The 17,210-nt window shown below is 40.1% G+C and overlaps 1 protein-coding gene across 2 annotated transcripts in view; it reads left to right on the top strand.

Moving 5' to 3' along the window:
• sorcs3b (sortilin related VPS10 domain containing receptor 3b) overlaps positions 1 to 17,210 on the top strand; it is a 144,640-nt gene that overhangs the window by 105,198 nt on the left and 22,232 nt on the right. For both annotated transcript variants that reach the window (XM_057848541.1, XM_057848542.1), the window contains 3 exons: positions 339 to 510; positions 10,843 to 11,029; positions 14,363 to 14,496. In XM_057848541.1, coding sequence (XP_057704524.1) covers positions 339 to 510; positions 10,843 to 11,029; positions 14,363 to 14,496 — 493 coding nt within the window. The remainder of the gene's footprint in view (positions 1 to 338; positions 511 to 10,842; positions 11,030 to 14,362; positions 14,497 to 17,210) is intronic.

Genomic DNA, 17,210 nt, shown 5'->3' with positions numbered 1-17,210 from the left:
AAATAATAACAATAACAACAAAAAACAAAATGTATGGAAAAAATAAAATACAATAAAATAAAAATTAAACAGTCATGATGAATGGAACAAAAATTATAACAATACATACAGGTGTAGCTCGAAAAGGAGTGGGAAGAAGCCGAGCTTAACTTAATAGTATTCGTTTCAACTAATACTTTTTTTCTCTTGTACTTGAGTAAATTTTTGGATGACAACTTTTACTTTAGCAATATTATTTAGAAGTAACGCTACTCTTACTTGAGTAAAATTTTTGGCTACTCTACCCACCTCTGGAAATAATCAATGTTGCTTATCTTTGGCATTTTTTTCCTTCTTAGTTATCGCAAGGTACTGTCCAATAACTGCAAAGAAGTTGGGAGGAACGTGTATTCACCAAAACGCCTGGGCTGTCGGCCCCGACCGCCCCGAGGCCTCCGTTTGAGCACCGGCAGCGGTGAGCTGAGCGCCCACGTCGGAAGCAACGTGTCGTTTGTGGTGCACCTCCAGGACGTAAGTTGAGATGTGCAAAGCGTGCTGTCTTGTGTTCGTCAAGCATGTTGACAAGTTCTAATTACCCGCATGCAAGCTAATTAGTATCTCCGATTATCATCGTTAATTAGCCCTATGTACAGCTCTGCTTAGGATGAGGTTTGTGTTAATCAGGTCAAGTCAGAGCAACACTGAAAGCAACATACATTGTGTTACTAGTGGGAAATGACACTCAAATAGATACAGGAATGTTGTCAGTGCATTTCTAACTTATGAGTGTCTTTGCTGACTTAAGATTGTCCATAATTGATCCCCCATACGTGACCAATTAGGACTCAAACATGCGTGTGGAGAAGATTAATGCCCTCAAGTTTAAGCATTCCACAATAAATTTCGTCTTCTTGAACAGATGAAAAGATTGAAAATCTCAGTCCCTTGAAGCAAATACAGAATGGTTGTAAATGAGCATGTGAGGCAACTTGTAGTAATTATCTCAGTGAAGGTCGGCGTGGATTGATGAGGTGTAATTAAATTGGAAAGACCACCTGTACATGCCAACAGCATACAGGTCTATCATTTATGAACAAATATTAGTCATGAGATTTTTTTATGTACTGTTGACAGTTGAAATGTCTTCTTATCTCATTCGCTGCCATTGACGCTGATGACGTCCAATATATTTGAACTTGGAGGGGAAAGGTCACTGCTGAGCTTCCCAATTCAAATGAAATTTAATTTGGTTGTAGAAATGTACATTCTGATGGAAAACATGGAGAGGATCCATGAGGACTAGTAAATGAAATTTGCACATTAGCTAATAGCCAACACTGCCTTGTGTGTACCATTGCCAACACGCCATGTATAATTTGTCCTTGCATGAAGATACAAGCACTAAAGTGATAACATGCATGTTTAACATGTGTGGGGCTCAATCCAGTCTGTGCAAAGAAAAAACTTAACAGAAAATGAATTCCTTAAATGATCATGCAGTTTTTTTATTCAAGTATTTGCTGTGTGTGGTTTATTGTTTACGTAAGGACTCCGTGGCGCAGGAAGTGGGGTGCTCAGGTTTCTTTAGCACGCCCTGGTGTTGGGGAGAAAAAAAAGGTTTGGTAGATCATTTTTGTTAAAAATAAGTAAATAAAAAACATTGAAACAATAGTGTATTTACCTTTGGGAATTAAATATACAGTGGGGCAAATAAGTATTTAGTCAACCACTAAGTATTTGGTCAATACCAAAAGTTCATCTCAATACTCTGTTATGTACCCTTTGTTGGCAATAACGGAGGCCAAACGTTTTCTGTAACTCTTCACTAGCTTTTCACACACTGTTGCTGGTATTTTGGCCCATTCCTCCATGCAGATCTCCTCTAGAGCAGTGATGTTTTGGGGCTGTCGTTGGGCAACACGGACTTTCAACTCCCTCCACAGATTTTCTATGGGGTTGAGATCTGGGTACTGGCTAGGCCACTCCAGGACCTTGAAATGCTTCTTATGTAGCCACTCCTTTGTTGCCCTGGCTGTGTGTTTGGGATCATTGTCATGCTGAAAGACCCAGCCATGTCTCATCTTCAATGCCCTTGCTGATGGAAAAAGATTTTCACTCAAAATCTCTCGATACATGGCCCCATTCATTCATTCCTTTACACAGATCAGTCGTCCTGGTCCCTTTGCAGAAAAACAGCCCCAAAGCATGATGTTTCCACCCCCATGCTTCACAGTGGGTATGGTGTTCTTCGGATGCAATTCAGTATTTCTTCTCCTCCAAACACGAGAACCTGTGTTTCTACCAAAACGTTCTATTTTGGTTTCATCTGACCATAACACATTCTCCCAGTCCTCTTCTGGATCATCCAAATGCTCTCTAGCGAACCGCAGACGGGCCTGGACATGTACTTTCTTTAGCAGGGGGACACCTCTGGCAGTGCAGGGTTTGAGTCCCTGGCGGCGCATTGTCTTACTGATAGTAGCCTTTTTTACTGTGGTCCCAGTCATTCACTAGGTCCCCCTGTGTGGTTCTGGGATTTTTGCTCACCGTTCTTGTTATCATTTTGATGCCACGGGGTGAGATCTTGAATGGAGCCCCAGATCAAGGGAGATTATCAGTGGTCTTGTATGTCTTCCATTTTTTAATCATTGCTCCCACAGTTGATTTCTTTACATGAAGCGTTTTGCCTATTGCAGATTCAGTCTTCCCAGCCTGGTGCAGGTCTACAATTTTGTCTCTGGTGTCCTTCGACAGCTCTTTGGTTTTGGCCATAGTGGAGTTTGGAGTGTGGCTGGCTGAAATTGTGGACAGGTTTCTTTAATACCGATAACGAGTTAAAACAGGTGCCATTAATACAGGTAACAAGTGGAGCCTCGTTAGACCTCGTTAGAAGAAGTTAGAAGTTAGACCTCTTTGACAGCCAGAAATCTTGCTTGTTTGTAGGTGACCAAATACTTATTTTCCACTCTAATTTAGAAATAAATTCTTTCAAAATCAAACAATGCGATTTTCTGTTTTTTTTTCCACATTCTGACTCTCATGGTTGAGGTTTACCCATGTTGACAATTACAGGCCTCTCTAATCTTTTCAAATAGGAGAACTTGCACAAGTGGTGGTTGACTAAATACTTATTTGCCCCACTGTATATGTTGAAAAAGTTGTTGTGTGTTAATAATTTGGTCACCACTTTATACCTTGCTTGCTACTGGGTCACTTTGAATAAGGCGCTACTGGAACAGAAAACTTTTGACAAATTAGGTGTTACCATGGCGCAAAAACTTTTTTTTCCCCCTCACAAAAACAGTGAAATTTCCTGAAATTCAATTCGAGGTCGAAAATGAAGATGATGATGATGATGATGATTATAGTTCTATATTAGTGCCCAGCAAGGAAAAGTTGGATGCAGATTCAGACCGCGGAGTCCAGAAAGAAGTCTATCTTTGGACATGCTTGCATTGTAGCCATATTATTATTTGTTGTTGCTGTTAAGCTTGCGCTGTGCAGAGCGCTGTTGGTTATTTGTGTGCAATTTATTTTAGTTTGAAAAGGCGGTGTTAAACTCAGGCTTTTTCCACCTTTTAATTTTCAAATGTGTTAGTGTCATTGCGCCGTCTAGCTGTGAGGATTTGCATTACGATTCACGGGCACTTTTATTTCCAATACAAAAACCCCAACACACACTATGAAATAGAACGCTGTCTTTGTAGTAGCCTAGTAGTACTATGTAAACTATCAAGCATGCATGTGCACACCTTGTATGCTGAAAACGAGCGGGCATGACAAATTTGGACCGAAACTGTTGTTTCTGGATGGGTAAAAAAAGATCCTCAGCACACCCTGCTATGAGTGACTTCCAGCGCCCCTGTAAGGACTTTGCACTGACCTTGAATGGAAAACAATTTAACTTTGAAAAAACTATTGAAGGCTGTTTTAGCCTGCAATTTAAATATACTGTTGCAAAATAATGTTTATTTTTTGTGCGTGTCAAATATACCATTACTTTATTTGAATGTAGCCTTTCCCATGTACCGAGGTGTACTGTATATGATCAAACATGTAATGTTAGAATAGATAAATGAACAAACAACTTTGTACTGGTTCATTCCTTAGAAGATACTTTTTGTGGAATAACTTTAGTAATTTAAAGTTTCTGTGTTACCTGATTGTTTTGTGGGGGTGGGGGGGTGAGGAACGATGGCAAACGACTTGGCAAACTTGATACTCAACTCAAAAAACGTGTCGTGACATGACTCGGCTTGACTCGACACAACCTTGTGACTTTATTCAGCTTGACTTGGCATAGCCTAGTGACTCGACTCGACTCGACTTGATTTAGCCACAATAGACCTGCAGCTTTCTTGAGACTTGGAGAGACTTGGGGATTGTCCGTCCATAGCCATCCATGGCAATAAAACATGATTCTTAGGACTGCTAAATACATCTCTTCACCAGGATGCAAAGTTTTGTAAGTTTTCAGGCATTAATTAACAAAATGATGTAACTAATAGAACTATTGCTTATATTATTACTCCTACTACCATAATATTTAATGTATGAATGTTGCTGTTAGCAAGACTTTGTGTGGCCTCTAGTGGAAAAGCATCTGGCAGCAGCCAACGCGTACTTGCGTCTTCCTTGCGACTGCATCCAGCGTTTGATTTTTATTTAATAAACTTTTTAAAATCTGTTTTCCACACAGCACTGCTGGCGATTTTTTTCCCCCGTTTGTTTGTGTTCAGTGTGCAAATATTACCGACATACTTGTGTGCGTGAGAATTTTCCTAAGAACTAGAAAAGACATTTTCCCTAGAAACACAGTTAACAGGGAGCTGTGTGTGAATTTTCCAAAATAAATAGGACAGCGCCTTGGGATGAGAAGGTTTTTTTTTTTTTTATGGAATGGTTTTATACTTCTGGCAAATGAATGGCCTTCATAGGGGCCTCAATATGCTCTAAAACAGGGGTGAGCAACATTTTTGGTGTGGAGTGCCACTTTCAAATTTTCTTGTCAATCAGTGTGCCACACCAAGATTAATGACACATATCTAAATTTTTATATCCAACAGAGCTGTGATTTTACTCCAAACAAAACAACATGGACATACATTGAAATCGTATAACTACCATTCTTCTTTATCAATTAACTATAAAATAAATATATATTGTAGAAAATATCAAAACTTGAAAATAAATGCAAGAGTAATAACAGCTGTACAGCAGTACCATCATATGCAAACATATTACACACACAAACCCACACACCCCAGCAGGAAAAGGGGAATAGGTGTGATTCTCAGTGCAGTTCTCTCACATAGTACAGAGCAGGCTGTTTTAACCTTCATAGTCAGAACAGCCGACGCTTACATTTTGTCTTGTTCACTAGCAACTTAAAAACAGTGAATTATATGCACGATTTTAGATTTTATAATACAAATATCAAAGATGCCTACCTTAATGTGATCCCTGGCCATTTTCCATGAATGTTTATGTTTTGTCTCGGAGAGGCATTTGATACTTGTCGTGTGACACATAACGCACAAACAGAGCTAGCAGAAAGAACCAGCTGAAGGAATTCAGCCCCCCGGCAAAGCCGCGGTTACAGCGACAGCTGAACCAAATGGTGTTCCACTGGCACTGCTCCCGCAAGTCGGTCAGGAGGGGGCAATCCCGCACGTTCACTCCGGTGTTAACCCTTTGTACTGACTCCATTATGAACAAGGAGGAAAAAGAAGGCTCATCGAAAACAGGCTCATCGAAAACAGGTTGACAATTTATTCGTCGACAATGGTAAAAAAACAAGGCAAAAACAGACGACGGAGAGACAATGCTGAATCCAGGGTCGGCAAAACAACGGCTACATAGAAATGTCCTCGAGAAGCGACAGTTGTTATCTAAATGTTCAGTCTTTTGAAAGCTGTGGTGGAGTGGGCCGGTCGAAAGGTGTGCCTGGGTGTTGTCTTGGGATCCTCCCTCTGTGGCAGCTTTGGGCAGTCAAGTTCGTGCGTCATCCTTCGTGGCTGGGACGTGGTTGCTACGGCTACCGACGCATGTCTTGAAGGGCCAAGGCGCCGCGCTATCAACATGTTGTTGCCTCGGTAGGGCAAGAGTGCCCTGACCCACCGAAGAGCCGTTGATGTCCTTTCCTTCGTTTTGACAGGCGAGGGCTGATAGGGTGATTCACTTTACTGTGTCAAAGGGCATGGAGTGAAGTCTGCCTAAACTATGGGTACATGCTTTACTATAATGAATGTATTAGACTAATGCAAACAATTATATGGTGTGTGCAAGAAAGGTAACTATTCCCTTCAACCAGTTCCCAACAACCAGTTGTTACCGGCATCCCCAAGGGGCCCAGGTCCCCTACAATATGACCGACTTACTTGTTAAGCGTGGAAGAAGAAGTGGTCGTCTGTGTGAGGAAAAGAGAGCAAGCGAAGCAAGGTGTTGAGAGAAAGTTGCGCGGAGAACGCCGTGAAAAGTGGCTGTGTCCCATGCATGTTTTTGTTTTGTTTATAAAAGTCTCCAGCAAAAAGCCATCCAACGCGTCATTGTGTTTTTATCCACATTGCCACCTCTCCAAAATAAGCACCAGACGAATCGATGACAACAAGCCACGTTAATCGCCGGTTCACTCCACACTACGGTGCGGAGATGAAAGCACTGCAATGACCAAAAATGCAGATTGGTAACACAGTGTACTTCAGCCAGCTCTCTGATTGGTTGGGTTTGTGACACGTTAGTAGCCTGTGCCAAATTGAGCGCAGAGAAAAAAAACGACGAGCGCAGGAGTTGAGAAATTGAGGAAGAGCTGGAGGTATGCCCAAAATCCATTATTGCTTGCGTATAACGCCATAGGCAGAGGAGGTGGGAGGGGCGCTCCCGTAAAGCCCCTAAATAACAGGACATGCAACTGAAAATGTCTTATTTTCAAGAAAAAAGGCGCATTTATTTTTTTAATTTTGCCATGTGCACACGTGTCACTGGTTAACCCTTCGCGTGCCATCGCTGACACGCGTGTCATAGGTTGCCGACCCCTGCCCTAAAACAAGTGTTTCACCACCTGGAAAGAAGGACTAATGACAACATGTCACATTTTACCAGTGGCACTGGAAGTGGGGTGCTGACGGTGGTGCAGCACCCTCTAGTGTTAGGGATAAAAGGTGTTTTTTCTAGATGTTTTGTGCGTTAAAAGTACATAAAACAATATGGTAAATGGTAAATGGTGTTATACTTATATAGCGTTTTTCCACCTTTCAAGGCGCTCAATAGTGTATTTAACTTTGAGGATTAAATATTTATGTTGAAAACGTACAATATATATATATATATATACACTCACCGGCCACTTTATTAGGTACATCTGTCCAACTGCTCGTTAACACTTAATTTCTAATCAGCCAATCACATGGCGGCAACTCAGTGCATTTAGGCATGTAGACATGGTTTAAGACAATCTCCTGCAGTTCAAACCAAGCCTCAGTATGGGGAAGAAAGGTGATTTTAGTGACTTTGAACGTAGCATGATTGTTGGTGCCAGAAGCGCTAGTCTGAGTATTTCAGAAACTGCTGATCGACTGAGATTTTCACGCACAACCATCTCTAGGGTTTACAAAGAATGGTCCGAAAAAGAAAAAATATCCAGTGAGCGGCAGTTCTGTGGGCGGAAATGCCTTGTTGATGCCAGAGGTCAGAGGAGAATGGCCAGACTGGTTCGAGCTGATAGAAAGGCAACAGTGACTCAAATAACCACCGTTATAACCATGGTAGGCAGAAGAGCATCTCTGAATGCACAGTATGTCAAACTTGGAGGCAGATGGGCTACAGCAGCAGAAGACCACGCCGGGGGCCACTCCTTTCAGCTAAGAACAGGAAACTGAGGCTACAATTTGCACAAGCTCATCGAAATTGGACAATAGAAGATTGGAAAAATGTTGCCTGGTCTGATGGGTCTCGATTTCTGCTGCGACATTCGGATGGTAGGGTCAGAATTTGGCGTCAACAACATAAAAGCATGGATCCATCCTGCCTTGTATCAACGGTTCAGGCTGGTGGTGATGGTGTAATGGTGTGGGGAATATTTTCTTGGCACTCTTTGGGCCCCCTTGTACCAATTTAGCATCGTTGGAATGCCACAGCCTACCTGAGTATTGTTGCTGACCATGTCCATCCCTTTATGACCACAATGTAATCAACTTCTGATGGCTACTTTCAGCAGGATAATGCGTCATGTCATAAAGCTGGAATCATCTCAGACTGGTTTCTTGAACATGACAATGAGTTCACTGTACTCAAATGGCCTCCACAGTCACCAGATCTCAATCCAATAGAGCATCTTTGGGATGTGGTGGAACGGGAGATTCGCATCATGGATGTGCAGCCGACAAATCTGCACCAACTGTGTGATGCCATCATGTCAATATGGACCAAACTCTCTGAGGAATGCTTCCAGCACCTTGTTGAATCTATGCAACGAAGAATTGAGGCAGTTCTGAAGGCAAAAGGAGGTCCAACCAGTTACTTGCATGGTGTACCTAATGAAGTGGCCGGTGAGTGTATATATATATAATATATATATAGTCACCAACTGACACCTTGCTTGCTACTGGTGTTCTGCCAAAATGTCCTTCACTGCCAAAAGTACGAAAACATGGCAAAGTACTACCGTGCACTTTCAGCTTGTTTTATTTAGCTGCATACAGGAAAAAACCTACTAAAAAAAGCTTTAGGAAAATACTTAAATATAGTAATATTTAATTAGGGCGGTTTAGACACGCTACGTGACTAATGTGTACAACAAATCAACACTGCTTTAAAGCTACCACAAGAAAACACAATGCTTAAAAGTATGAGAGGGGAAAGACACGCAAAAAGTATTTTGAGGCAATGAAAAAGTAATAAAAGACTCAAGAAAAGCTGGGGGCTGGGGAACGAATTAATGGAATTATTATGTATTCTTATGTGAAAATACTGCTAGAAATTCGACCATTTCAACTTACAAACAAGGTCCTGGAACGAATTAACTTCGTCAGGGGAGGAACCACTGTACTCGCCACTTTTAACTGACGTGCGCATGCGTGCGCACTGGGCATTGTGTAGGACGTCTCGCCGCGTAGAAACGAATTGCAGAACACCGGGTCACGCATAATTATGCGCTATTTGTGAATAGGGGCGTTAATCCGAGGCTTATTGGACCTTTTAGTTTTCAAAAGTGTTTGTGTGTCATTGCGCCGTCTAGCTGCGGGAAATTGCATTATAATACTCAGCTGCTTTTATTTCCAATACAAAAACTCCAACACACACTTTAGGTGAAATAGAACGCTGTCTTCATAGTCCCCTAGTAGTAGTACGTAAACTAGCCACATCTGTGTGTACTGCCATTGCGCACGCCTTGTGTGGAGAAAACACGCGAGCATAACAAATTTGGATCTAAACGGCTGTTTTTTGATGGGAAAAACAAAACAAAAAATCCTCAGCACAACTTGCTGAGAGTTTCTTCCAGCGCCCCTGCATTTTACTGATCAACACGAGATTGTGTGGAAATGCATAATATAACACAATGTACGAAAAATTAACAAGACACGTTTATGAAATTGAACAGGAAGTTTGCAGTTTTGGGTATATAGGGCTGGGTGAGATGGCTGGTCAATGAAATCTCCAATTTTCCTCAAAGGAGTTGATTTCTAGCTTACCACACCCCCCACACAATTCAAAGGAATTAATAAGTTCAAAAGACGGAAAGCTGTGAACAAGTTTTTAAATTTTTTTTATTTTGTTAAATGCTAAACAAAAGTGCTTGCACTTTCCATTGTGGAAGTAAAATGAATGCAGTTTGGATGAGAATTTGCTCCTCCAAATTTGAAACGATGGTCCTCAGTCTGGGGGGAAAAAAAGGTGAAATGCCGTTTCCAGATTGATGGATGGCAGAAATTCCCAGAATGTAAAACTTGTGTCTGAAAGTGTGTCCTGCTTAATTTAAACAATAAAAGATCACAATTTATGTGCTATGCGGTAAGGAAAAAAGGGGGAGATTTTCTTTTAGAAAATAATGCTTTAAATAATTTGTAAAAACATTAATAAATAAAATCGATAAATTGCCCTGGCCTAATTTGAACCATCATAGTTGATTTTTCATAGATTGACAAACTTCCACTGGAGCATAATCGCAAGTTGTTTTTTCCCTCATCCACTTTTTTTTTTTTTTTTTTTCACATCTAAGGATTTGGGGTGCCTCATAGCAACCCGTCAGTTCCCCTTGCCCTGTATGTTACTGTATTTTTAGGTTCCTAGGTCTGGTTAAAGCTCAGAAAAGAATTCCTTGTGTGTTTCCAACATACTAGACTAATAAAGATTATTATTCACATGAGGGAAGTCTACCAAAGCCACATACTGCAACTTATTCAAAATCTGTTCACCGACACAAGATTGAACAAGTTCACAAACACATACTGTACGTCAGGCAGAAATGCACTACATTCAGTTCAAATTCCACCTATAATAAATTATTTTTTGAACGTTTTCAGCTACAATACTGTTAGTAAGCTCATTGGATAAGCGCTGCTTGCAACCTTTGCTACCCTGCTTGAAAATACAGCTGTTCATGCCGCTATGTTGTGATTTAATCATAAAAGACAACAGCGGATAATAAAGCCACCTTCTTTGAGATTCTTTGAAACCACTTTTTGACCATCTTGAGTTGTATTTTCTCACTCGATTGCCTGTCAACGTCTGTGTGTAAGCAGTGGCAAAGCCTTTGTGACACACCTGATAGGACGGCTCAGGCCGACCACTTTAGCGGCACAGTGCGTGGACGTGCTCCATTACAAGGCTGAGCCGCCGTGACAGGTGTTGTTTTTTCCTCCTCAGGGAGACGCACTGAGGACCAGCGTCCAGCTCGACTTCGGCGACGGCATCCGGATCACGTACGCCAACCTGAGCCGGGCCGACGATGGCATTCAGCACATCTATCGAGAGACGGGGATTTACCGTGTGACAGCAGTGGCCGAGAACAACCAAGGATCTGACAGCTGTGTGCTATACCTGCACATCACCAGTACGCAAATAGTCACAAATTATTTCTTCTGCTTTTTATTTATTCACTCATCTGCTGCTATTAATGGTAATGAACGTCCAGTCCGTATGTTTTGCATATGTGGGTGTTTGAATTAGGTCACAGAATGCATTTAAGAATACACAGAGACTGTAATAAAGCCCGCATTGAAATAGTTGGAATGATTAGCCTTTTATAACCCCAAAAATAACATTTTACTCAATTGAAACTTTTATTGAAGTCATAATGACTTGAATAAAATGTTTGAAATAAAATATTGGGGCTGGGTATCTGTAAAAACTGTGAATGAGTTCAAATTTGTTAAAATTGCAAAGGAAATATCAATTTTATTAACACTGATAAATGTGATCCGCTTTAGGAAAGCTGTTAACACTTTACAATAAGGGTCCCTTGATTAACATTAGTTAATGCATTTTTATACAATTACTAATGTTTAAGTAATATTACAATAAATAATATAATTGTTTATCTAACATTTATTAATATATAAATTTACATGGGTTCAAGTATTCATTAAAACATTAGTTGATGCATAACCATACAGTAACTAATGGTTTGGTAAAATTAAAAATATATATTGGCCTATATAGAGTTAGGGTTTAGGGGTAGGGTTTGTTATCTTAAGCATTTATAACTTCTTAGTTAAGGGACACATGTGCTACACTTTATAATAAGGGTCCAAGAAGCATTCAGTAATGGTTAATAAAGGTTAAGGGGGGTGGAACTTAAGCATTTATAATTTCTTAGTTAAGGGACACATGTGCTACACTTTACAATAAGGGTCCAAAAAACATTCAGTAATGGAAGCTTTTTACCATGAAAGTAATAAATATATATTTACTTTTAGGGAGCATTCGAATTAAATGAAGAACATACAGATATGATGTAAACTTTATTTGATAAGCTTTCCGGTAACACTTTACAATAAGGGTCCTCTAATTAACATTAGTTAATGCATTTTTAGACAATAACTAATGTTTAAGTAACATGGCAATAATTTATATAATCCCCTATTCAACATTTATTAATATATTGATTAACATTGGTTAATGCATTCGTTAATGCATAACCAGACAGTAACTTATAGTTTGGTAAAATTAAAAATATATATAGGCTTATATAGGGTTAGGGTTTAGGGTTAAGGTTTGTTAAGTTAAGCATTTATAATTTCTTAGTTAAGGGACACATGTGCTACACTTTACAATTAGGGTCCAAAAAACATTCAGTAATGGTTAATTAAGGTTAAGTAATACTTAATGACGTACGTTCACGTGAAATAATGCCGTACTTAAGGTTAGGTTAGCAGCACCCAAGGATTCGCAGAGCAATGTTTCTCATTTTAAAATAACATAAACCCTTACTAGTACCAGTATACATTAATAACTATTTATTAATGCACTAATGTATATGTGAATTAATTTTAAGTAATGTATTATATATATTATATATTATAACCTAACCTTAAGTATGGTATTATTTCACGTGAACGTACCTCATAAGTATTACTTAACCTTAATTAACCATTACTGAATGTTTTTGGACCCTTAAGCCTTAGTTATACTCCCGCGTTGCGGTGACGGCGTAGCGACTACGGCGTCATTCGACATTCGATAGTTCTGCGGTGAGGGAACGCGTTGCTCTGTAATTCACCGCCAAGCCACTAGAGGGATGTGGCGTTATGTTTGTACGGTTTTGGGGCATGATTGTTGACTACTTCCGCTAGTCGGAGAAAAAATAAACAATGCAAGATGGAACTCTTGAAAGTAAATATTCTGCTCATCAACACTGAATAAATATTGAACATACAAATGTTGACGGGCAGGCGACGCAGAAGACGGTTTCGAGGCGGTCTGGCCGACTTTTGATGCCGCACAGAGTTTTAGACTCGGGTGGAGAGAGCTAGCTGTGGCGGCTAGCTTCAAACTGGCGTCGAGCACTGCGTTCAAGGTCTGCAAAGCCCTCCAGCCTGATTTGTTTGCCGTGTCCTACAACCAGCCAGTGGGAAGCCATAGCAGATTTCTGGCGTCTAGGGAACTTCCCAAACTGCGTTGGGAGGCTTGATTTTAAGGTTATCATAAAAAGCACCGAGACACTCTCAATCAGTGATGATGTATTGTGTGTGTGAACTGTCTGTTATTGAAAATTAAAGATCAAAACAACTCTTTTGACACCAAATCTGTGCTTTATTCTACATATACTTGAAACATATGTACACAGTAAATGATGAAGTGCGCCAACCAAAAATACGACATAAAGTGATAAAAAGTTGGCAGTTTTTGGCCGACTGTGTCACCGCTTCGTGTGGCCACTCGATTCCGACCACCCACGTCTCGGTGGTTCTTCCATTTATTTATTTTTTCGATCGCCGACCTTGCCATTTGGCAGTCACAATAATAATTTCTTGACGAGACTTGCTCTTCGATGATACTCCCGTCGGCTCGGTGCATTTTTGCGTGTAGAAAATAATGTTTGATTCTATTCTACAATGGCGGTGTTTTCGCCCGGAAACAACAGTCTGAACGGACCAATCACAGTCCGTTTTCGCTACGTCAACGCGTCTACGCGACGCGAAGGTTAGAAAAATCGAGAGGTGCGCGTCAGGCTACGGCGTAGGGTCGTAACTCGATTCTTCCTTGACGGCGTAGGTCTGATGCGGAAGTATAACTCGGCCTTTACTGTAAAGTGTAGCACATGTGTCCCTTAACTAAGAAATTATAAATGCTTAACTTAACAAACCTTAACCCTAAACCCTAACCCTATATAAGACTATATTTTTTTTTAATTTTACCAAACTATAAGTTACTGTCTGGTTATGCATTAACGAATGCATTAACTAATGTTAATAAATATATTAATAAATGTTAAATAGGGGATTATATAAATTATTGCCATGTTACTTAAACATTAGTTATTGTCTAAAAATGCATTAACTAATGTTAATTAGAGGACCCTTATTGTAAAGTGTTACCGGAAAGCTTATCAAATAAAGTTTACATCATATCTGTATGTTCTTCATTTCATTCGAATGCTCCCTAAAAGAGGTAAATATATATTTATTACTTTCATGGTAAAAAGCTTCGTAATTATGGAAAATTACTCATTTAATAAATCATAAGATGATTTCGGATAATGTAGGGATCAGAATAATTTAGCTGGCTAAAAGTGGGAGTAAATGACATTAATTAAAAACTGCAAAAAGAATATTCTGTATTAGTATTGGCAGTATTCAGTATTTCTGTTTTATTTCATTACTGCTAAATATATATCCAATATCTAATCTACTCATTTTTAAATTATGCTTGTTTCTTACCACAGGTCCAGTGGAGCGAGTGTACCTTTCCGCTCCTCTGGTGGCCGTCAGGGGGAAAGAGAGCAACCTGACGGCGGTGGTTTGGCCCAATCACATCAGGACCCTTACATTTTTCTGGTGGATTGCCAACAGCTCCGAGGTGACCACTCAGCTCCTCCTCTTTCTTCATTCCAACCATGCCTCATCCCCAATTGACGGCGATAGACGTCCAATCCATTTTGAGTGGCTGGGGCTGGCAGAGAATGATTAAGAGTCATGCATAGAGGAATGTACAGTATAAGTCCGTCTTCCTGCTTTTTTGACGCAGGCTACCATAGTGTTGGCTGGCTTAAAAAATATTTCATTGACTGACCTAAAATTTAGAGGAAAAGTCTATTGAACAGAACCATTTAGGTTTGAATCCATGATTTCCGACAACCTGCTAGATTCATACTTTGATGAAGTTTTACAAAAGGTTTGCCTCAGTTTCCCAATTGGAAGTAGACATTTTTGGCAATAGGTTGAGCATCAATTGCCAAGATTATGCACCTGTGCAGGGGTGCTCACACTTTTTTTTGTCTCAAGAGCTACTACTCTATATAAAATGTTTATGTAAAACGTTATATACACCACTATAAATTTGAAGGAATTTGACCTTTTAGCCAGATTGACAGAATCACACAAGCTGAACCGTCGAAACCACGTTAGTGCAATTCCAACGACCCGGGCCGGCAGAATACTGACAACCCAGCCAAAAGGCCAAACTCCGCGTGTTCACCTTAGTTTCAACCCCTTGTACTGACTCCATTTTAAAAGCTGGAAAAAGGCTCGAAACACAAGTTGACAATTCATTCTAAGTCGGCAGCAATCATACAGCACAAAGAGACCCAGGCGAGGAGGCAAACTGGATCCAGGATCACCATATCACAAGTCAACAAAAGGTTCCCGAGAAAAATGGCAACGATTAATTAAACATTGTCTTTTAAAGGCTCTGGTGAGGCGGGCTGTGGTCCGGAAGAAGGGTGTGTTCGGCCGTTATTTAGGATTATTCTCTGTTGTAGGTTGGGCGGGAGAGTTTCGAGTGTTACTGTTGTCCGGGCAACGAGATTAGAGGATTTTGCCATCCTCTGCACAACGCGAGTGCCGAGTGTTCACTTCTCAGTCGCAGGTTCCACCATATCAGATGTTCCTTGTGTCAAGACAAGATGTCCTGCCATTTGTTCTGGACTGTCCGGAAGAGCTGATTGCGGGATTTGGTGGTGCAGACGTGGGCTTGTCGATGTCTTGCGTATCACATGGTTGTCAGCGTCAATCTTGCTCAGCTAGCTGCATAATGCATCCGTTGGGCTTCCATGGTCAGAAGGCGTCCGGTATCTTTCTATTCTTATCTGCCCATTGTCTTGGCGCTGCCAGATCTAATCATTCCAAGTCCAATTGTTCATAATATCAAATATATTCTGCTGTTTTTCTTAAACTATGATATAAATGCTATTCATTTTATATTGGGTGGGTGAGAGTAATACAGCCATACAGTACATATGAGAAAAGATTCTATTCCCTGATTGATTATATTAAGTGTGTTAGAGTAATACAAACAGTCAAACAGTAAATAGGAGAAAATACACTATTCCCTTCAGATATATTACTGTTTATGTACACAGTATATCACTGTTTATTGAATACAGACACAACATATAATTTTCGTTACGCATACAAATATATACTGCATTTTGGCACATTAAACCTCTTTTGCACACAGCAGTCAAGAATATATTTGGTCTTTACCATGCTCCAATGACTTGCATTAGATGAAAACTTAGGCGAAATAGAGATATTGCTTTCAAAAATTGATTTGCCCAGAAAAGGATATTGACTGCTAGCAGGGCTCCAGACTGCCACCAAATGGGGGCATTTGCGACTAAAATGCGAGTCTTTTTTTCATTTTCTCGCGCATGCGCGACCAGTAAGATTTTTTTTTTTTTTTTTTGCTGACAAACTCCTACAGGAAATATACGCACAGCTACAACATGTTTCTAGTTGATATTTTCCAAGTGTTGACTGTGTAACTCCCAACGATTGTAACATCCCAAATAACGAAGTTAGACTTTCTTTTTTTCAAGATTTATTCCAATCGCAACTCTGCGATGGCTGTGTAAAAGCAGAGTGTGACCACACTCTCCCTCCCGTGTGATACATTCGAATGTGTTCGCGAAAGAAACAGTGCTCACAAATTCTGACACAGTCTTCTAACATCTGACTGGCAACAGAACATAGAATATATATATATATATATATATATATATATATATATATATATAATATATACATACAGTACATATGGCTGAAAACACTCAGGTGACTTGAAGTTCCGCTGAGCCCCCCGATTTGGCCAAATTTCAAAATTGTCCGATATGCATGTGTGATACATCATTGGAAAGCTTAAAATCTCCCATTTTCTGGGGGAAGAAAAAATTTGAACAGGAGGGCATTTATTGGAAAAAAAAAAAAAAAAAAATGTTTTTTAAACAGCAAAACTATCTGGAGGTGAGCGCACGCGAGAGCAGAATTACAGACGCCATGACTTTAACAAGATATTATCGCGAACTTACCTTGTTTCAATCCCAAAACTCCATGTCGCATGTATCACTGAGTGTCAAGACACAGCTGTGAATGGCCACAGCTGGATTTTTGGGGAGATTTTATGGGTGAAACATAGCTATATAACAAGGGTCGCGATGCAGAAATCGCAGACATCAAGGAGTGGTCGAGATTTTCTTTTTCATATATTTACCCCTTTAAACGTTTTTTTTTTCAATTTTTCTTTGTTTGGATGGATTATTTATCATCTAGCATATCGGAGGAAATGCGACAGTA

This window comes from Corythoichthys intestinalis, chromosome 10 (assembly GCF_030265065.1).
Source record: "Corythoichthys intestinalis isolate RoL2023-P3 chromosome 10, ASM3026506v1, whole genome shotgun sequence".
NCBI classification, from domain to species: Eukaryota; Metazoa; Chordata; class Actinopteri; order Syngnathiformes; family Syngnathidae; genus Corythoichthys; species Corythoichthys intestinalis.
The sequence above is the reverse complement of the archived record's forward strand: the minus strand, read 5'-3'. Positions and strand labels throughout refer to the sequence as shown.